We start from the raw sequence: 23683 nt of genomic DNA, 5'->3' as shown, positions 1-23683 counted from the left end.
CCTTAGGGCTCAGGCCTGAGTGTCTAAATAAACAATAAGATACAATAAGAGCCTCCTGGTGGCGACATTACACATTGCTGGGGATGGGATCAAGCATGCGGTCCTGGCTGTTCTGTGTTGTTGTTTTATTGCCAGCACTTCTCCATGATTGAGATTTTTTTTTTTTTTTTAATTTTTTGCCTTAATGTCACAGCCATCTTGCTTGTCATGACATGACACACACACAAGTGTAGTGACCTCAGCTGTCAGATTTGGCACACCTTATCAGCATGTCAGTTTTCACTGGCTCTCAGCTGGGACACACCAATGGGACACTGGAGCGCCAGCTGCCTTCAGTTTACGAATGAGCTCAGATTACTGTGCATGAGATTTTGGTGTGGCGCCACACCACCACGGCTGAGTCTGAGGATTCTGGACCTATATGTGTAAGAACCCAAACTATCACTTCAACAACGCAGGCAGCCACAACATCACTGCATCTGTTTTGACTTGGCAAGACATGAGCTCCTCTGATATGACTGTAGAGAAGCGCAATACTGACCTGTACATGGTCCTTTTATAAAACCAATATCGTCAATAGCCATATCGCTTCTTAAAGATGGTCCTCGGATGGCTTCAAATATAATCTGCAGGAAACACAAAATCCATAAACTGTGTCAAGTTTGCTATGTGCACTGGCTGTATATGCTTGAATAGTCACTGGTTTTTACATTAGTGAAAGCAAGCACATGCCTGACAATATCATTTGAAATAATGTGAAGGAGTTAACTTTATTAAGCAAAATTTTCATGTATCCTTTCCTTTTTTTTGAGAAGATTTGTAACAATTCTCTTTATTCTCTATGAGCAAATATTTAATCAGTTCTGTCAACCGTACCCACTCTGACTGAATTTACAGCATGCATTATTTTGTGGCATAGCAATGTCCTACAGTTCTACAGGCTCACTGACTGTAGATCAAAAGACTTATTGAAATTAAGTGTATTCATTATAACTACATTAACTTTAATAACAACTTGTGATTCTGTTTTGCTTTAAAATTAAACATAATCGGCCTCCAAAACTGATATCAATTGCTTTAACCCTTTGAAACCTGAGTGAATTCACTTGATGTCTTTCAAAATATGACAAGAAAACTACCACAAAACTACTGCAAAAAAATACATACATATTAAAAAAAACAACATATATTCAGGTAAATTACCATAATTTACCATAATTTGTAAAAATTGTGAAAATTCACAGACAACTTGAAAAATTCCAATTAACAGAAAATGACCAAACACTTTTAAAAAAGCAAAAATTACAAGCAACATAAACATATTACCAGAATATTAGTAGCCCAAAAAAGTAAACACTATAACAAAATTACCAGAAAACAACCAAAAATTATTTTGAAGGAATTACAAAAAAGCTACCTAAAAAATCTGTAAGAAAGAAGAAATTAGCCAAAAAAAAACATTTCCGAAATGTATCAAGATGCATCACATTTCCAAGTTTAATCAATGTTTCAGATATGTACGACCTAAAAAAATCAGCCTTTCCTTGTCCATCTTTCTCTGTATCAGCAAAAAACCAGGGAGGAAGAGTCAAGCTTTGCACTAATAGCTGAAGTTTGGAGGTAACTGTCTGAAAAAGACCAGAATGTAACAGTGTGTTCAAGACTAGTCTAGCATTTCCACTTTCCTTCTCCCTCACATCATCTACACATTTACATACCTGATGTCGGATGTCACAGTGGTAGTCCACCATCGCCCTCATCCAGCTGACACCTTGTTCGCCACGCCGTCTCCATAGCAACGTGTCCCGCTCCAGGTTGCCTTGGCGCAGGAACACACTCAGTATGCCAGTGCCAGATCCATACATGTGGTAGTAGAAGACCAGACACTGAGGGGAGGAGGAGCCCCGCAGGTCAGTGGTCAGTAACCGGGCTTTGTGGCCTGGCCGCATCAGTGAGGCTTCAATGTACATGAAGTAACCTGGAGGACACACAAAATGGGAGGGGCTTGACACTGGCTACCATTCAGAGATACAGTATGTGTGAATTGAAGAAAAAAAATAGAAGATAAAAGATAAAATGGAACTTTATTATCCCCGAGAATAAATTTGGTTAAGGCTGCAGAAATAAAAAAATATGGACAAAAGTATTGGGCCATCTGCACATTCCACCTACAGGAGCTTTTCTGACCTCCCATTCTAAATCCATAGTCATTAATATGAAGTTGGTCCCCCTTTGCAGCTAGAACAGCTTCCACGCCTCTGAAAAGGCTTTCTCCAAGATGTTGGAGTGTGTCTGTGGGAATTTTTGCCCATTCATCCAGAAGAGCATTTGTGAGCTCAGACACTGATGTTGGACCAGAGGGCCCGGCTTACAATCTCCGTTCTAGTTGATCCCAAAGGTGCTGGATGGGGTTGAGGTCAGGGCTCTGTGTGGGCCAGTCAAGTTCTTCCACACCAAACTCAGCCAGCCATGCCTTTATGGAGCTGCTTTGTGCACTGGGGCTCAGTCATGCTGGGACAGAAAAGGGTCTTCCTCAAACTGTTCCCACAAACCTGGAGGCAGAGAATTGTCCAAAATGTCTTGGTGAGCTGAAGCATTAAGATTTCCCTTCTGGCCGAGCCCAGAAATACAAGCCCATGGCGTTAGCCCTCCTCCTGCAAACTTTACAGTCGGCACAATGCAGTCAGGCAGGGAACGTTCTCCAAACCAAACCCAGACTCCTCCATCAGACCGCCAGATAGAGAAGCCTGATTGGTCACTCCACAGAACACGTTTCCACTGCTCCAGAGTCCAGTGGTGGCGTGCTTTACACCTGTAGCAACTGGACTGAATGAAACACCTGAATTCGATGATTAAGAGGTTTGGCCCAATACTTTTGTCCACTTAGTGTATATAAACAAACAGACATTTCCAAAACTCAATCATATTAAGAAGAAATGTGTAAAGTGTGCATGCCACTATTACCAGGATGCAGCGGCATGTAGCTACAGCATGTGGATAACAGTCATAATATGAGTTCCATCAGAAAAAGGTGAATTAAAAATGTTATTTAACAAAATCAGTATGCATATAATACATAAAAATGGGAGGAATACGAGTATGTGTAACTGTAGCATTCACACCGAATGTGCAAAAATACCTCAACTTGCACAATTATGAATAATACTGTGGTGCAGAAGAAGCAACATCAGTGCATAAGTTGAATAAGTAAACATGTTGCCCCTTCACAGATGATGTAAGCACCCTTGGGCCAGTCAGTAACAAGATGCATCACGTTTCCAAGTTTGATCCCCCTCCCCACCCCCCACAAGTGAAGCAGCGAATGAGTAAATGACTCACCCACCCCAGTGGTGTGGTCTCCCCTTGGGCCTGTATAGGAGGTGGGAGTGTGCCCTCGGACTCGCAACCAGTCTGCTATGTCCTCCTCCTTGTCCTGGATGTAGCCGCAGTCTCCACTTTCAAAGTTACACTGACCCGGGAGGGAGCCTGCAGTCCCTGGAACAAGCACACATCATCAGCTCACAATGTGAAAAACAGCTATGTCATCATTCACAGGCTTGCAGCCTCACATTACCTTCTTCTAGTTGGTGGTCTGCCAAAAACTACAGACTGGCTTCCAACAAATCCATAAAAAAACATGACTACGGCAGTCCAAGGAGAGTTGAATCGAGGGCAGCTGGACTTGTTTGTAGATCCCTGAAGACGTTTTGCTTCTCATCCAAGAAGCTTCAGCTTCATCACCCAGAACTGAGGAAGCCTCTTGGATGGGAAGGGAAACATTTCAAAGGGTTACACAAACAAGTCCAGTCGTACTCGATTCAACTGCCCTTGGATACTCATGACCTGGATGACTGAGAATCTTCACAGACAGCACTCAAAAACTGGATAAAAAACAACAAAAACAGGATGGGGTAAAAGAAACATTTTTCATATTTAAATAACAATAAAAAGATAAATTATATACTTGTGATATAACTAAGGCTGTGTCTGTCCAACATTTTCTTCAATAACCTTAAGACTGTCTTCAGTCTATCACATCCCAGTCAAGTCAGTCACCACAGCAACTGGTTTCACTGAGGAATCCACCTGCAGCCAGGGAAAAAAAACTCACCTTTATTTTCCACAGATTTCCACATCTGTGGACAATAAGCATTATCTTATCAGTGGATTAAGTTGGTGTAATGTGTTTGGAATGAAGACCTGCAGACTCCTTCATAACACAGGGCTGGACACCACTGACTTAGAGGGAAAATTGATTACAGCATTTTAAGGAAGCCGCTGGCTTCTGTTAGGCATAAAGACAACAAAAACAACTCTCTTACCTGCTGTGATTTGACAGTCTCCCAGGCTGACTGTAATGTCATCAATGGCTACCAGGCCGCAGTCCCAGAAGTTCTTACATATGCTGACAAATACTACCTAAGAGACAGAGTCAGAGACTGAATACTATTGTTCATCCAGATACCCTTCAGTGCCTAAGCCTTAACCTGCACATGTATTATCCATCCACTGTCTCATACCTTGGAAGACATGGGCTTCATGTAGGTGATCTCCACCTCAGTCCACACACCCCTGGAATTGTCAGCCAGGGTCCACACCTTCTCCTGGGCCACGTTGTTCTCATCATAAATATAAAGGACGAGAGCGTTGTCTACCTTCCTGAAGCCATGAAGCAAGTAGTAGAACCTCAAGCAGTATTTGTGGTTCCCTGGTAAAAAGGGGCCATGAAGACGACCCATATAACCAGGCCTTGAGGTGAAGCGGGTGTTTGCCAGGAGGAAACAGCCTGAGTTGGACACAGAAAGAAAGAATCAGATTAAATCTGTAGTACAGAACTGTTCACTTATGTATTATTTGTAAATTAAATTCTGCTTGAAAAGAAGACTCCCCTTTACTGACGAGATAGCTTTCTTGAACCGTATCACATTTGAATTTTTTGCACTCAGTTAAAGGACCATACCAGAGATTTTGAATCTTTGGCCACTACAGTTTACTACAGTTTACCCATATTTAAATTGCAACAAACCATTTTGCAAATCATGTGGGGTACTAACAATTTCACAACATTATCAATATTCCTTGATTTTCAAGTTTGAATTTTTGGTTGGCACCTCAGTTTATAATGTTCTGCTTCTGTGGGTAACAAAGTTGTCAACATTCATAAACCACAGAACTGATGATTGTCTGTGTAAAGCAAACTTTTCTGTGGGGACTGTTTTCCCTGGCGGAGGGACTGCATGACTGCTCATTCTCAAGTCATCAAAACATAACAGTGCTGCTGCTTTTAGGAAAACTAATGACGACTTTATTACGGTGATGGAAAACTGGTATAAAGAAAGTTCATTTTCATATCATAGTGGAACGAATGGAAACCAATAGCTGGATAAAAGGGAGGAAAAATGATATCAGAGTTCTAAAATATGACAGCTTGCTTTTGGAAATGATTAGCAGAAACACACATTTTGTAGATATCACGGTAAACATGCAAAATCACTGGTATGATCCTGAAAGGACACCTTGTAACATATCATTTTTAGAGGAACTGACTTTAATGAGCCCGGATCTCCTGCAAAAACAATTTTGTTAATATTGTATAACTGTGCTAATAGTAAACTAAATTAAACAAATCATGTGCTGTGTCTTCCATCATGTATGGCTTAATTAGATTAGACTTTACTGTCAAAAGCATTGAAATTTGTCTTGCATCCCAAGCATGTTTTACATAAAAAAACATTAACATGGGCAGATTAACTATAACAACCAGTCATCATTGTGTGAAGTTGTTTGGCATTAGACTGAATGTAACACACATTTATACATATGTAAAAGCTCTGCACTAAACCACTGAGGGTGACAAGAAGTATGATGAGTCACTAAAGGGCATGGAAAAGATATTACCTTGTCTTCAGTATAATAGGTGATAGCAGAGTGTTCAGCTAAACGTTTTTACTCTGCCTGAGCGTCTGATGACAAAAAGTGACTATTGTTAATTATTGACTATTATTCAACTACCTTAGAGATTTCTCACGGCAGTCTAACCCATAATAGTTGCAATGTCAAAGTTTGAAGTGGAGTCAAAAGAATCGTATTTGGTAGATAAAATTTGCATCATTCCTGAAATCTGACCATGATAATGAAAAAACATGCAAGCATTGTTTCATTTGGTTGCAAACAGTGTGAGACTGAGGAACTGAAACTGCAAACAGAAGCAATGGATTTGTCTGATCAAACTTAATCAGCTGACTATTGTTAACCACAAAGCTTTCTTTGAGATGAAATGTATAGTGGCCTTTTCACATGTCCACATTAATGCATAGAAATTCAAATGCAAATTGGATTATTAAATTTTGCATGCTGCATAGATACATTTATTTTTTTTAACTGGCATTTTAAAATTATGAGTTTCAAACTGAACGTACACCTTAGTACTAAGTAGTAAAATGATCAATAATGACCGACCCCAAACATGTACAAGTAAGTACAAAGAAATGCTGTGGAATATCGAGGAATTTCATTTTAATTTTTGTAAAGTTAACTATAATGCTCCTGTAATATAAACACATTAATCATCAATGTGATCTGGGATGAAATTTCCATTTTAGAGCAGATAAGAACATTGAGTAAAACATTTATTTAAATATGTGAACATGTTAATCTAATACAAGTATTAACTTACCTGTTCCTGTGGTATGGTCTCCTATTCTGTAGGCATTGGGCTTGACTGAGACTCTGCTCCATGCCTTGCTGTCCACTCTCTCCTCATAGTACCGACAGAATCCACTCTCAAAGTCACAGTTGGCGATAGAGGGGTCAACGGTTGGCTCTGGAACAAAGAACACAATACTTCCAGTACCAACCCTCCTTTTTGTACATATTAATATACTGCATTGATCCTGTAAAACAGTTGATCACCATAATATGAAACAATGTAAATACAGGTTCAAAGCAGGAGACCTATAACTTAGAGAAACCACAGAGAGACATACTGTGCTTTCTAGACAAGGTAGCCGACACAATTCAAAATGGTCAGACATGGAAGGCCTGTCCAACCCAAATCAGCACACACAGACACACATCACACTGCAACAAAAGACAAACACAGAAAAAAGACCCAATAAACAGGATCAATCATCAGGATAAAGGCTCTCTAAGCCCCTACACAACTGGAACCTGAAATATGCAATAATTTGTAATCTCCACTAGATGATGATCTCACTCTTAATGTACTCTCTTGTAATCCTACAGACTCTGATACAGTTTCACAGATGAGAGGAGATGAGTCTTACCAGAGAGACAGGAATCATCATATCAGGAATCAAGAGACTGTTAGGCTCCAGTCTCTAACAAATAAATTTAGCACCAACAACCTAGCTGAAATGCTGGTGACAGAGAACATGAAAGCCCTTGTTGACATGAACATTGGCATCCAGAGGCACTATGGAGGATCAGCTCCGACTCCTACAATACTGACTTTACTAACAAGTGAAAGCAGGCCTCTGGATGAAGGTTTTCTAAAGGAGGGAGGAAGGCACTCCTTCTCCTGGAAAGAAGGTCCAGCTGATGGCAACATCAGCATGGTGCGGGACTGGCAGTCAAGAACAATGACCATGGTCAGAAATGACTTCCATCATCCTACGGGAGACGGAGCCTCTTCTGAACTCAGAGGACCACTTTAACTAAAAGTAGCACACAGCATCATGGTTAATTGAGTGTTTATGAGACACACATAAATGCAGACACACACACACACGTGGGTCTAAGCTGCCTGGTTTCAATCTTATGATTTTATTGTGTCAAACGACAACAAATTCAAGGCCCCAGATGTCTACCCTCACCTGTCTCAGTGTGGCAGAATTCAGGGGAAAAGGAGATGTCATCTATGGCCACGTATCCACCTCTGGCACTGTTAAAAGCAACCTCATACACCACCTGTTAAAATATACAGACACACACCCACATGCGTACATGCATACACACATTGACGGGTCATGAAAAATATGTGATTTAGAGCAGTTTATATTAAGACCATGCACCATTAATAGCATCAGATATACTGTGGTAATGTACGGCAGAATCAATCCTGACTTCTACATTTGAACACTTGATCCCCGAGGCCATAGTGTGTCCACAAACAGTGCTACTAGGTTTAAAATTCAGGAATCTGGGTTAGTCGGTGGTGCGCCTGATGATGGAAAAGCTCTTTACAAGCCTTGGCTCTGTTGGACAAATAGATGAACTGACCCAGTTAGTAATGTTGTGTAAGTCTCTTTCCACAGTGACAGCACCAGGCTGTGGGAGGCGGACTGGCTGGAAACCATTAAGGAAATGGTGGAGTCACAGGCGAGAGTATTCATTTTGAAAGTGCAGTGGAAACCTACAAAGGAGTGAGTGTTTGCTCTTGCCAGCTACAGACATCAATGCATCAGACAGCAGCTGTTGTTGCTGTGTATGACTTCATGTAAAACTGCCGGTTAAACTGCTGTGCAAAGTGGGTTCTAACTCTTTGAATTTAAAAATGAAAAGCCTATAGCCTATATAACTTCTCTCAAAGGGCTTATAAGCCTAAATAACATGTAGCCCTATAACATATCCAGGCAGCTGAAGTAGTAATTAGCCACTGTTTCACCACTGACCTTGAATAGGGATTGAAAAATACTGATTTTTCAGATGTAAAATAATTAGGGTATTCATTTGTAATAAATTTGAAAACTGCAGTGTCAAAATTAATAAAGTATTAGAGTAAAGTATTAGAAGTGCCAGCACAAACCCTGGATGTTTAATTACTGTTATTACATTCCTACAAAAAAAAAACAAAAAAAAAAACTTTGTAACATTGTAAAAACATTGTAACCATATCATCAGAAGTGCTGCCCCGCTCACTTGTCTTCTGAGTTGTTTTTGTGTCAGCCATCATGTGCATCACAATTACAATGCCGATGTCCTGAATTCTGAAAAATGGCTCTGGCAACCGGCCGGGACTGATAATTGCTTGATGGCTGATGATTAGTGGCCACTTGATCATGCTTCCCAAATATATATAATGTGCATATGCAGTAGGCAGGCCCACAATGAGTGATTCACACAACATACAGCCCTGTTTGCAGCATCACGGCCAGTTCCAGCACTGACCTCCAGGGGGTGTGGGGCCTTGATGTCCACGCTGACATGTGTCCAGCCGGTGGTGGCATACACGTCTGGCCTCCAGATCTCCTCATAGTGGCCCAGCTGATCTCTGGTAAAAACAGAGAAGATGTTTCCCCTTTCCTGGTCCCGCAAGTAATAGAAGGACAAGCATCCGGCCATGGGCACTGTGGTCATGGGTGAGGTCAGCTTGGCTACTTCCTGGAAGTGTCTGGCGTACACTGAGTCCACATACATGTACTGGCCTGGAGCAGTGGAAACGACAGATGAGCTACAGCTGTAGAGCTATAGATAGATCAATGTAAAAGTGCATCTGCTGCTTAAACGGCACAATTCATCCATTTGAAAAGTTTTTATCATTTTTACTTCCCCCCAGCTAACATTCTTAAAAATAACCAACATAATCCACTCAACGAAGGTTTAACATCACTTTACAAACATCATGTTTATAACTGTATTTTTCCTGTTAAGATCCTGAAAGATCAAGTAACTTCTGCACTTCCTGCTTCACTCCACACCCGAGGAGCAGCAGCCACCACAGAGACAGAAATAGATTGCTTGAGTTTGCTATTGTTTGTTGTCTTCACTGAGCACATGTACACATGTTGGAGGACAAAAATGACAACTTTCTCCAGAGTACTAAATGAAAGCTGCCAAGTAATTTTTCAAAATGGGTGGACTATTCCTTTAAAATAGCACATATGTCATCAATATATATCCTCATCAGTGTAATCATGCTTTCATCAGTGAAATTATCTGCTGTGGTGTCTGCTTGATTATAAATATTAATACTGAAATAAAAACCTGTGTGTGCATGGTGCATGGTATCGATAGCGTAGGCAAAAAGGGTTTGGCTGCATGTACACACATGCATGTACCTCTCTGGCTGCTGCTGGTGTGATTGTCAAGCTGGTTAGCCTGAGGGTCTATGGGCAGACTCCCTCCGACGTACCAGTTGACGTTTGGGTTCCAGTTGTTACTATAGCCACACAGGTGATGCTCCTCAAAATTGCATTCTGGTAACAGCAACAGCAAACACAAGCACACAAAGCGCTTTTACATCCAACATCAATCTTCATGTTAGACCACAGAGTCTATGAAACCTGACCAAATTCATTTGATTTCTTTCAAAAACATGAGGGAATAAAGTCAATGACCGCATTAGCAAAAATTACCAGAACATTAGTAAAAAATCTCAACAAAAATAATAGATAAATATTAAATAAAAAAAAAAAAAAAAGAAATTACCAGAAAATTAGGGGAAAAAGACAATGACCAGAAATTAGCAAAAACTGCCTTGAAATATGAAAAATAAATAAATAAATAAATAAATAAAAATTACAAGAAAACTCTATTTATCATTATTATCATGTCATATTGAAATGCCAGATCAGAGATATTGGTGTCAGATTTCTTTTGTTCAAATGCTTGGGAAAGCCTCAGGCTGCGTTCAGATGCCTGTCACAAATATTTATTGAATCAAGAAATATACAAGAGTGTCACATTAGACTATTCATCAAAAGGTAAAAGGTTTCTTCTAGCAGATGATATGGTGTGTAAACTGACCTATGCAGTAACCAGGAACTATGTGAATTTCGAAGATGGCCACACTGTTGCCCAGGCCACGTTCAGGCTGGCCGTCCAACAAAAGCTATGGAAAGAAAGATAAGCTCAAAGACAAATTTGTCATCACATCACACAAAACAAAGGGCATTAGAGTTCTGTTTTACAGTCACAATGAAAAGACATTTTGATATGATTTCCTCGTCTCCGCAATTACAGAGGCAAGGCTCTGTATATGAGGTTTCCAGTACAAACAGGATTATGGGGTGGGACAAAATGCAGGGAAGGCCTGTGTATTATGGGGCAGGTTGGACCACTGCAAATATGGAAAGTAGCTGTGAAGCCCATTGCATACTGGGTGGAGTTGATGGAGCAATGCACTATAAACTGTTTTGTACATAATTCTGAGGTTCACAGATCCTAGAACACACAAAATGAATACATTTAAGCCACTGAAACACAGCCAAGCAGACCAAAAGCAGACTTTTCAAAACCATAACATGTTGCCACACTGGGGCAGAGGAAAGGACAAGAATCTTTGATGGTTTTACTTGGGGCTAGGCATTGTATTGATATTATATTGATATCATGATATAAGACTAGATATCTCTTGGAATTTTAGATACTGTAATATGGTCATGAGATATAAGTGTTGTTTTGTCCTGATTTTAAAGATCTTGACTTGTTAGACTGTTGTAGCTGTTCTGTTGCTGCCCCCTACCTGCTTGGTCACAATATCCACATTACAAATGATTGTTTATTACAAATCTGTTGTGGAAATATTTTGTGGAAACACCAACAGTCATCCTGACAATATCGTCACAGTAATCATATCGAGGTATTTGGTCAAAAATATTTTGGTATTTGATTTTGTCCATATTGCCCAGCCCTATAGTATTACTGATTGGAACGTTAATGCATAAACCCATTTACACTTGTTAATTCATGCACCTTCTCTCTGGAAAACATACAAAATCTTTTGCAATTGCATATCTTTAAAGGCAGAAGTGGGTGCCACATGTTCGAGTGCCTGCTACAGTGCAGGAGGTGGCAGGGCAGTCCGACGAGGCATTCAGATAAGAGAGCAGCACCAACACTGGTGGGAAAACATAATGCTTGTATTGTGTTTTTGGCCGAAATGGACAGCATGCATCTTGTTTCCACTCCAAACATGCATCTTCATTCTGAAGGCAGCCATCGAGGAAACCTCTCTCTTCCGTCTATGCACTAGTGACATAGCTGCACATAATACCTATGTGACATATGAGGCTTCAATTTAAATCTAGCCCAGATACATCTTGGACCCATTTATATTTGGCCCCTCAGCTGTCTGATTGCCATCCAATGAGTTTAGGCTGCATGAAGTGGTTACTTGTACATCATGTATAAGTCTATGGGTACAAGGGCTGGGCAGTATGAGATATCACAGTATTTTTGACCGAATATCCCAATATTGATATTGTGACAATATTGTAGGGAGGAGCATTGGCGCTTTCCCCAAAAATTTACACAAGGACATTTTTGTTAGTCAACAGTCATTAGCAATGTAGACATGATGACCAAGCAAATGGAGGCAAATAATACAACTACTGAAACAGTTTGATAAGTTCATTAAATTGTGTCCCTTTACTGTAATGTAGCCTTTAAAACAAGGACAAGACAACACATATGCCATGTCTCCATATTACGATATGCAAAAACGCAGACCATTTCTAGTTATATCATGATGTCATTATAATATTGATATACTGGTTAGCCATAATTGGTACACCATGCAGTGACCACTAAAACTACACCATTCCACAGACAGTGAACATGTTGGGATTTTTATTCAAGATACAAGAAAAATATCTTGTAAATGTCCTGGCCATACAGTGTTAACTTAGGGTCCATCACAATAAGGAGCTAACATGGTGAAAAAGTCACTGTATCGATTTATTTCACTGTCACTCGAAACAAACTTCTCAACTATGGTAAACATCACTGGCAAATCAAATGAACCCCCCTGTGTTTTTGTAAATTATGGACCTCTTGCCCAATCAGTGAACTCTCAGCCGACCAACCTTAAATTTATTAATATCTGCCTGGTGACATATGGCCTCTCCAATCAATGTCTTGGAATTTACCAAATAATCCAAGCACCTAATTCTGGAGGCATTAACACCAGCCTGTCACTAGTCTGTCTGCCATATTTTAGTAATATGAGGTGACTATGCAATCCAGCAAACATTTCTGTCATGCCCACTGAGGGAGTTCTGGCATGGCCTGTGGAGCAACCTTAAATTTACATAACAGTCTCCATTTAGGGGTTTTAAGTTAATACCCTAATGTACACTGTTTATTCTTTCTCAGGTGTCATCAGTCATTTTACATAATGCCCTAGTTCCCCTTGAAAACTGGTACTCTGAGAGGGTAGTGCTGTGGTAAAAGCTAAAGGAGCTATTAAGTTAAATAGAGCAAGAGTATGTGGATTACATCATAGCTTCTATTATAGCTTGTGTGGGCCTTGGCCTCAAACCCACTCTGTACTTAAGGAGGGTAATGTTTCCTTAAATTTAGATGAACTAAACAAAATGTGACAATTTTCTTCCATAAATAGGTCATTTCTTGGTGTGTATTCTAACTTTTGCCCAAGTTTGCTCATGTTTGCTGCATACCTGGTAGGGGCTGGTGGTATTGGGCAGGTCCACGCTTGCGATGAGCCAGCTATCAGACACTTTGTTGGTAGTCCACAGCTGGTAGTCAAAGTTATCACTGTCAGGTCTGAAGTGGAGTGTCAAGGTACCGCCACCGGTGATCTGGTGCACTAACCTTAGACAGCTCCATTCCCGCTGCTCCAGAACTGGACTGACCAGAACTGCCCGATCCTGCTCTTTTAAGAGGGCCGAGTCCACTGTTATCAAACGCCCTAGGATAAAGAAGTGGAGATATATTACTGTAATGTATGTGAGGGACAGAAAATTGACAGATACTATAATATTCTGCTGTCATTTTTTCATATTAAAGTAGTGGTGACACTGCCTTCTTGTGGTGTTTATATGTTTTCCAAAGGTTTGAGTGAGTTTGCTCCATTTGCTGCATTTGCCTCCCACAGTCCAAAGAAATTGCCCATAGGTTTGAGAGCGTGTGTGTTTTTTTTGCCTGGGATGGACTGGTGATGTATCTAAGGTGTTTCACTGCTGTGTAACAGTAGTGCTTTCTGTTATTGAAGCTAAAAAAAAAAACAAAAACAGTGCACTCTGGGGAGCAATGCCAATTAATTTTTATTTAATTAACTGTGTTACATTAAGTGATGATTGTGAACAAAATAAATATGTTCATTTAACTGTGGCTGGGCTTTAGGAGTGTTTCTTCTAACAACAAAGTCAGGGATGGGCAGCAGTTACTGATAAAGTTCCTCTGTCTCAGGCAACAGAGAATCTACACACAGAGGTGGAATTAAAAAAAAACAAAAAAAACAAGGGTGGACCAATGTACAGGGATTAGGAGAGTGGAAAGGAAACAGAGCTTTGAAAACAAGCCCTTTGCGGTCAGACACATAGCAATCAGCTGTTACTGGGCATGGAAACAGATGCCCGTTTAATGAATTATACCAATGACTCACAAAAGATTCATGAAATCAGAGGCCAGGGAATGGAAACAGCAGCAAACTGTGGATGTTAAAGTCACTACTTAGTCATAAGAGGAGACGGGAAATCAGGAAACTCAAATGAGGTAAGTCAGTTTGGGAGATCTGTAAATGAAAAACAGAAAGAGTGCGTCCTTATTACCACAAAGAAAATTTCAATGAGAATTTCAGAAGTAATGATTTAACCTGGGCTGATGAAAACAGGAATAGTTGGAGAGGGAAGCTTCGATTAAAAGTGGACAGTTATCCTGACTTTCAGTGGATCAACTGTAAGAGTGTTGTTAAAGGCAGCAGGAAGAGTTTTACAGAACGACTGAATATTAAGACACCATCACTAACACCATCAGTGTCTGTAGTGGGTAACCAGCAGTCCCTCAGACAGGCCTCCTAAAAGTTTCTGGCCAGAGGCTTCACTACCCTGCAGTTTAAGGTAGTCCAGTTATCTTGTATGCATCCCTCCACTTCCACCACAGTTAAGTTACCCATGAAATAAGGGCCAACAACAATGCAATAGTTTGGCACTGAGTTGGCTGAACCACTCAGGTTCAAGCCATGTTCAAAGACTGGGATGATGCCTTCAGCACAGTACACTACCCAGAAAGTACACACACACGTCAGCCCAATTTAAGCAGTACGCCTAAGATGAAAAAATCAGCTGAATGTCGGCAAAGACAACTTGCCTACACAGTGTGATGTAGGCATTCTATTTGAGTTTTACAATGGAGGCTTGAATTTAAAACAATCTCCAGACTACATTGGGACAATTTAGGGAGGACATTACTTTTTCAGTTTTTTTCCATTTCTCATTTCTAATGAGAAATGAAAAAAAACTTTGCACGGGTAAATACAATCTAATCAGTCACTGGTTTGTTTGATGTTGGGTAGACATCATGCCGATGAGGGTGTGAAGAGAATGTACTTTCAGAGTAAACTATATATTGTCAAACAATATATATTTTACTCTGAGGTGTACTAAAGCAAGATTGCTGGTATGAGTTTCAAGTCTGTATGTCTAACATAAAGCCAGTGTCCATATGCACAAGGTATGCATGCTGTTAATTTCCCAATGCGAGTAAATCAATGCAGCAACATAAACTAAATATGCACTGTGAATGACAGCAAGGTTTATCCCTGAAATGATTTTGGCTTGACAGTGGTAGGGATGGACATCGAGAACTGCAGAACAGTGCTTATATCGGTATTTATGTAACATTAATTCATTCACATAGGTGGCTTTTCAAATTCCTAACCACACCTTATGATGAAGAAGCTGCAGTCATTAAGCGATTATGTTTGATGTTACATGTTTACATTCTATACTCTCTGATCTGCGAGGGGAGGGACAGCGCTCTCCCTAGCTGTGCTTTTTGACCAACAAATATGCTGATGGCGCACTCAGTAGGTTGGTGTTGGCCGTCATTTTAAACATCGAAATGAGCCTGCTTGGACAAGGTTGCGAGAATGGTGGCGATGTCACAGAAAGGCACAAAGAAAAAAAACACAAAGCACATAGCTTTGGATATAGGATATAGAATGTTTGCGTTTGAATCTGAAAAGTTAGTTTATAAAATGCACATTTGTTTAGAGCATGGTTGGTTGAGATTTTGTTTATGTGACTCTGAAATTTCACGTGGAACTCGAACATGTGATTTCTAAACCGACTGTCATTGTCTCTGTCATTTGCCACTCCTTATTTTTATGCAAAAAACAAAAAGATCAATAAAGTACTGAACTAATAGGCAGTATCAATAAGAGAAGTAGTATCTATAAAATCTTAATGATACCCATCCAAGGAGGGAAGTGCTGAAAGGTCATGGGTTACCAAAAGCAAGAGGGCTCTTCCTTTAGGGGTCATTACTGTGCACATCAAAAAGATTCAAATAAAACTACAGGAACACTCTTGTACACAAATTGAAGGTTTGCACTGATCATGGGGTCACTAAAATCAATCACCAAGGCCTAGCAGCACACGCTAAGACCTCAAGCAATGGCCACTACAAGGACTCATTCTCCGCAGGATGCACTAAGAAATAGTTACGGTTAGTCAACCTTGAGGTTTCTAGGGTCTTCAGTCTGTTGCTGGACCCTTCTCAAATCAATAAGGCTCTTGCTCCAGTGGTCATAAATGAGCACAGCGACTCCGGATTTGAATTAACAGTCACTCGCTTCTACGGGGTGAATCCATATCCCCTTCCTAATTATAGGAGCTATAATTAGCTTTGAGAAGATCAATGACAAAACTGATTACTCCGATAATGCGCGTAATTGAAAGGGAAAATGCAGTTGAAAAATCAAGTATCAAAAGTTGGCACAGAGCATTTCACATTATTGTTGCTTGGTAGTGTTGACGGGATTTGATTTATACCCAAGAGGTAGTGAAGTTTGATCCTCAGCCCTGAAGAAGTGTGTCATCAGATTCCACATACCAAGCCAGACATTCCACCCAACTCCCTTCTTGTCTTCTTTTTTGCCCTGTCTGCACAAGGTCTAACATTACTCTGTGCAGCAGTTCACAATGCTTCCAAAAACAGCTACATTTGTTTATGATGATCTGTCTGCCAAGTTTACGTTACCGCTGTTAAGATAAGTGTGGGTAGTGTAAATTGTGTGTGCCATCATTCTTTCAGCCAAACCCAGGGGTCTTGAGTGTCGGTGTATACAAACTGCAGCTAGTTGACTGCAAACTCCTTATGACACTTGAAACTCAGCTCTACATCTAGTGCGCTAAGAACAGAAGCGCCAGGAGAGAACCTGTGCAGTGTGCAGGAAACCACTAACCCAGACTGAAATGGATGGAGTTCCAGCCACCAGCACAACGCTGGAGATGCAGATGGACTACACCCAATGCGGCGATAAATAGGGTCGTTAAAAAAAAGAGAACTAGACGGGACCACGGCAGTGTTTTCTGTTTGGTTTCCACGGCAATGTGGTCTTGTGCTGAGGAGGCTGCACCAAAAAAAGAAATCGAGGCGGTGTTTGTGGTTAAAGCCAGGATGGATGTTCGACGTGCTTATATTCACTAAACAGAGACATCAGAGACAAAGACATTAGGTCGGGCCGAAATAGGATAAACACAAAGACAAGGATGGATTGAGAGAGCTGGAGAGCTGCTGTTTCAGAGACCACCATGTGGGAAAGTCCAAAACATCTCGTCTAGCTTGTTTATAAGTTCTCCTGGCCAAGCCTGAGTTAAATTTAGTGACAACTTCAGGTGCAAAGTTATAGTAGCAACATTCTAACCTCTTTTCTACACTACAAAATCTCCTCTTCTCTCCATCGTACCCTGTTCTCATTCATTTAGGTGTAGCTTTCCTCCAGCTACTCCCAGCGCTCTGACAATCCAAGCCCATTTGAAATAGAAGCTGCTGAAACTCTTGAAGTGTGTGTTGAAACAGTGTGTCAAAGCTTTTTAAAAACTGAAAGCATGCATCCCTATGCATGGTAGAGCTGAACTTTTGAATGTAATATGTTGCATTGGGTATATTTAAAACATGATGTTAGAGATGTTAGCATGTACTGGTAATGTGCTGGAACGTCCTGTAATTCTTTCAGCTCATAACGTAACACAAATGGATTTTCAGATCATTTCATGTGGATGAACAATCCCTCATAATTACTACTGTGCCTGCTTAAGTATGAACAGTTATAAGGACATTAAGTAATGGAGGACTTTAATCGGTTTTGCTGGGCAACCTATAGACCCTTTTCACAGCAGCACAAATAGCAGGGTAAACCCAGGTGTTACTAATAGCATTAATTATGGCTGTGTTCTATTTAGGTCTAACAGGGCAAGAGCATGCTGGCTTACTGGAAAGGCTTTGGTGCACTTTGGACCTTTTCCCACCTGACAGTGCAAACCAAGGTTCATGTTTTTGTTAAATTGTATTCATTTGATCCGGGTTGTTTTGGCCTCACATTGCAATTATGTGAGCGCACTAAAGAATCTGACCTGACAAACCTACATGCTGTCGTTATCACCTACATGGGCTGTGTCTCCCTGTACTTGACACTGATTGGTTTTGTAGTCGGACATGCGTCTGATGTCTGATGCGTGTTGTCAGTTCAGCAGGTAGCCCTCTATTGTTTGAACTGATAGAGAAAAATGAGTGAACAGTTTCATTTTCACTGCAAAAACTCAAAATCTTACCAAGATTATTTGTCTTATTTCAAGTCAAAAATGTCTTATTACTAGTCAAAATATCTCATTACACTTAAAATAAGACATGATCACCTCAGAAGTTTTTAGACAATTGTCTCTTGTTTCAAGTGAAAATTTGCTTGTTTCATTGGCAAAATTTGTTTCTTGTTTCTAGCAAATTTTCACTTATTTCAAGTGAATTTTCACTTTTTCCACTGGCAAATTTTGCCAATGAAACAAGCAAATTTTCACTTGTTTCAAGTGAATTTTCACTTGAAACAAGAGACAATTGTCTAAAAACAAGTTACTTCCGAGGTGATCATGTCTTATTTAAGTGTAATGAGATATTTTGACTAGAAATAAAACATTTTTGACTTGAAATAAGACAAATAATCTTGGTAAGATTTTGCGTTTTTGCAGTGTTGTTGCCACTGTATCTAATATGGCATTACTACAAACAGCACCAATTTCAAGGGGGTGAGGGGTGCGAGGGGGTGATTTCACAACTGTAATTTTGATTCTTATCAGACTGGAAAGTCCAAAAGTTAAAATTCTTCGCAACACCTGTGCTTACTCTGCTATTTCATGCCAAAATTATTGCTGTGAAAAAGTTCTGTAGGACCTGCAACAATAATGACAGGGCTCTAGCACAGCTTACAGGGGCCTGTAATTGAGCCGGTAAAGAATAAATTCTTATTTTTACGGCAGAAGTAGCTCGTCAGGTCACTGATCCAACAGAAATATAGTATCTAGGGAAGAGATATGATATCATTATGCACAGTAATACTGCCTTGCATTTTTGGCCTTGAGAATGTGCTGTGATGTGGGTCACTCGCTCGGAGCATCCCACATCTCAGAGCTTCTGACAATGGACAATGTGTGTGTGTGGTGTTGGTGGTAGTAATTATTCCTTTGTGGGATTTGCTTGTGGGACATTACTGTAACCCATGTCGCTGAAGCCAGCAATGACATTCAAACTTGTAACAACAATGACATTCAACAGCAATGGCATTCAATTAATGTCAATAAATTTCAACATAATTACATTTCATGACTGGAACAAATGACAGAAAAACAGCCAATCATGTGGTAGGAATAGAGAAAGGCCCAGTCACACGCACGATTACGAGTGAGGAGATGCACCCCCAGACAGGAACTGAACGCTGTATTGTTGGTGGGCTGAAGGAGATTAGCACAGTGAAAGTCCCTGATGATTCAAGTGAAAGCATAGAACACAGAGGACACTGTCAACAAGAAAGGTACCACAACGTGTATGTCAATATTTCCACTTTGTAAAGGCATAGTTCATCTGTATCGGAAAATGTGATGTTATTCCATATATATGTGATATTATTCCATTTATATGTGTATATATACACACACAAAAAAAATAGGTAAGTAGCCTCCCCACTGTGGGAGCCTCCCTAACAAAACATTATATAGACAGATAGATAAAACAGTAAGTAGTCTGCCTCCTGAAAGTGAGATCAGCAAAACTTGTATTACTGAAGCACTGAGCAGTGGAAAAAGTAATGCAGTCTCATGAATCCATGAGCCTTTTTCCCCCAGCATGACAGATTTACATTCGGATTAAGGACAAAGGAAGTCGTCAACCCACACTGTCTGTTACCATGTAAACATGTAGCTATAATAGTATGGGCAGCCATCTAATGAGAGTCACTGGGTCTGATGATTGGTCTCTGTGGTCATAAAAATGCCAAGTTATATGAGGTAATTTTACAGGACCTGAGGCCTGGTATAAAACTGTGCTTCCACACTAAGGTTATGTGCACACAAAAGAGTAAAAATAATCCGCTTTGTAAGCAGTGTATATGCACACATGCAATTCCCCATTTATGCATAATGTTAATGGTTTGCTTGTGCTTCATACTCATACTAAAAGTATGAATTACGTGCGATACAGGGGAGCGGAGGAAATAAAGAAGCTAACCACAACATAGCTAGCCTAAGGTAGCAACTCTGTTTCAGCGAAGAAAACAAACGCTAGCAAAATTAAAGTGATCTACCTCTGTCTCTGTCTCTGTGGTGTCTGTATCTGTGGTGGTGGCTACTCCTGCTCTGGTGCCGAGCAATACAGGAAATCCAGAAGCTACCGGATCTTTTACAGATATTGACAACAGGGAACATAGACACATAAAACTATCATCCAGGTGCACTCAGCAGTTGTATGTGTACTTAAGTTTCAAATGTTGTTATGTGCTGTTCAACTGTCTTTTGGAGCATCCAGCCAGCATCCAGCACTCAGTAACAATGAGAGGAAGATAGCACCACTACTGTCCTACAAAGTGAAATAATATCACATTTCTCAAAATGGATGTAATGGATTTAACTCCTACAGTTAACCACAGATATCCATGAAATGCCTGTAGTAAAAACTGATTTGCATGCAAATGCAAGCATGCATAGAGTATGCATGCTTGTCATTCCATTATTTATATGAGAATGCCTAAGTTGGAGAAAAAAAACAAAAAGAGACATTTCCCTGGTGGCTTCAGTGTGTGTATCACCAACCACAAGCAGCTGCTAATGCAGACAGCCCTACCTTTTGTAAATAAATAAAGAGTCTGATATAAAGATTGGCACTAAGAGGAACACAGTGTTGCTCATCAACAGTGTCAGTGCCATTGTCAAGTGGAACTGATATCTAAAACTACAGAAGACAGTATGCAGACACTGCTGAGCACTATGCAAATAAAAGAAGACAGCTAGTTGGTCAGAACAACTGATAACAGCATAAATCAGGAAGAGAAGTTAGTGTGCAAATATTGTCTTTTCTCTACGCTACGAGGTACAGAAATTGAGCCAGAAAGTTGGATGTTAGCTGCCCGATAGTAATAAAGACAACTGAGCAGGGCAAGGCCTCCAGTAAGTCTGTCCTTTCATGGAGAGAGCTATTTAGCCTTGGGATTGTTCCTCAGCAGATAAACAGATCCAGTGCTCTGAACAGGGATTTGGGTAAAAATAAGAGGACTGGAAGAGGTAAAGGATTTACGTCCCTCTTGCATAACCACAGAACTGCAGAACTAACTGGAAATCACACAGTGTTCTGAAAGTTCAATTTATAAACTGAGCGGGAATTTTTGAGGGTGGAGAAAATAGCAGAGGTACTTCAAGAGTGAACCCCAAGTAACTCCCAAACCAAATCTCTGAAGGCTGACCCCTAATGGTGAAACGCAGGGTGCCTGCTCTTTGGTTGCAGGTGATGTCAGCACTTGTTGTACTGCCATCACCTGGCACTAAAAACACCATAAAATTCTTGCGTGGCACTAAGACGATGTGATGGTTTGGAATAAATACACAAATCATTCCAGTTACACCTCTACAAATTGTATCATGTCTGTGATTTTTATTAAAAAAAAAAAAAAACTATTATCTATTATCTACAGTATTTTGTCAGGGACAGAGGGCTCCTGATCATACTAAGTCAATCTCTTTGCAATCTGCAATTTCAATGCAGTTTCTTTTTCTTCTTCTAGACATGCAATGTGTATTTCCCCTGTTATGAGAAATGGAGCTAGAAGTACAATTTATGGAAGAAGGTTTCGAATGCATTTTCAGCATGGTAGAAATGCATTTAGGGTGCAGAATGGTTTCAAAGAATTTCATTAGTTTAATTATACTGAATGTTTCTGACTAAATACTGAGGGTAACTCGAGGGCAATTTGTTCCCACATAATACTAGTTCCCAAGGAACAGCACTTTAGGCATGTCACAAGTTATTATCTAACAAGACTGAAAGTGCAAGCATACTGACCCTAACCCTCAAGCACAGTTTTGTGGCACCCAATGCCAAGGATTTACAGCAACCAGCATGCACCATGGCTAGAGCAAGTTCAGACAACATAGCTAGCAGCTCTGCTGAAGCCCATCCATATGAAAATTTGTTTTCTGGACAAATCAGTGCAGATTCTAATGGAAATATAGTTGAAGCGTCCAACCAATCTTTGGAAATATTTACAAGTGAATGATAATCACAAGAAATCATTAACAAAGGGTAAGACTAACGAGCTGACAGCTGCCCAGGCTTTGGTTCAGGATTCCCATCCCTGACATTTTGCTCTCTTGGTACTACTGGTACTACTGCCATGCTAAAACGGAGCTTACAGAAACGCAAAGTGCTGGCAAAGGTGCTGGCAAAGAAGACTTTCATCCACTTTCACCCCAACCTCACACACACACACACACACACACACACACACACACAAGCAATTATACCTCAGACCTGTGGGAAACTCTGATCTAAGCAACTGCAGGAAGAATGCTTCAAATAGATATGTTCACAGTAGCGCGGCACATAACCTGCCAATTACAAACCATAATTTCACACAGAATCTTTATCTTTGTTTTTCTTTTCCAACCTGTGTTTTATGTGGGCCGCTGGTCCCTTGCAATTATCGTTTCACACAGCAACGTGGACATTTGGATGTTTGAGGGAAAGACTGAGAGAAATACCAGAGAAGGAACGTGAATGGGCAAGTAAAAATAGGCAAGAAAATCATGGAGTTGAGGAATGTCACATGGCCTTGGCCTGGTACAATGTAAAGTTCTGAAAGTATGTTGGCTGATAGAAAAGAAGGATAATCTGTACAGAAACCAGCAGCAACATTTGTAAACTGTGTTTGCTGTCCATTGCATGGGAATGATCACATGCGACACTTATGATGTTGCATGTGATCATCCACTTATAATGTTTCTGTTTTTGCCTGTGTTTCTAGTATTGTGCAATTTACCTGCTCTGTGCGTCCCTTGTGTTTCTAACTAGACCCAGCTATTAATTTGCTCCTCCACACCTGTCCATGCTGCAACAGTTCCAGACACCAGAGCCCAACCCTGAACCTGACCCTGACCCAGAATGTGAACTTGAACTTGACCCTGAACCAGAACCTGAGCCTCAGGGTTTCCGTCTGTCAGAGGTGTCCAGCTCCTCTTTACCTGTGGGGTCCCGTTCCCTTCTGTCTGAAGTTCAGAGGTCCTGCTTGTCTGAGATGTTCCATCCTCATCTACTTGAACTTTGCTCCTGTTTGCCAGAAGTGTCTGGATTCTGTCCCCCTGAGGGGTCCCATCCCTGTCTGTCTGTTCTAGAGTCCAGCTCTTTTGCAGCCATAAAATCAGGATTTCCTGAGGGGTCACTCTCTGCATCATATGCCCCTTAGGTTCCTGTTCGGCTGCTATCTCTGGCTTTCTGATGTACC

The 23683-nt window shown here is 40.5% G+C and overlaps 1 protein-coding gene across 2 annotated transcripts in view; it reads right to left on the bottom strand.

The window, feature by feature from the left end:
- The window catches only part of mamdc2a (MAM domain containing 2a), a 30129-nt gene that overhangs the window by 1982 nt on the left and 4464 nt on the right, over positions 1-23683 (bottom strand). Inside the window, exons 2-13 of one of the 2 annotated variants that reach the window (XM_030060429.1) lie at positions 13516-13612; positions 13362-13439; positions 10708-10792; positions 10020-10157; positions 9130-9386; positions 7836-7929; positions 6677-6823; positions 4521-4786; positions 4323-4419; positions 3340-3495; positions 1719-1978; positions 542-626 (exon numbers count right to left, since the gene is read on the bottom strand). In XM_030060429.1, coding sequence (XP_029916289.1) covers positions 542-626; positions 1719-1978; positions 3340-3495; positions 4323-4419; positions 4521-4786; positions 6677-6823; positions 7836-7929; positions 9130-9386; positions 10020-10157; positions 10708-10792; positions 13362-13439; positions 13516-13612 — 1760 coding nt within the window. Of the gene's footprint in view, positions 1-541; positions 627-1718; positions 1979-3339; positions 3496-4322; positions 4420-4520; positions 4787-6676; positions 6824-7835; positions 7930-9129; positions 9387-10019; positions 10158-10707; positions 10793-13361; positions 13613-23683 lie in introns of both variants that reach the window. The other variant, XM_030060427.1, reaches the window with a different exon arrangement.

Source organism: Myripristis murdjan, chromosome 9 (assembly GCF_902150065.1).
Source record: "Myripristis murdjan chromosome 9, fMyrMur1.1, whole genome shotgun sequence".
In the NCBI taxonomy this organism is placed as follows: Eukaryota; Metazoa; Chordata; class Actinopteri; order Holocentriformes; family Holocentridae; genus Myripristis; species Myripristis murdjan.
This window is presented reverse-complemented; position numbering and strand designations above follow the sequence as displayed.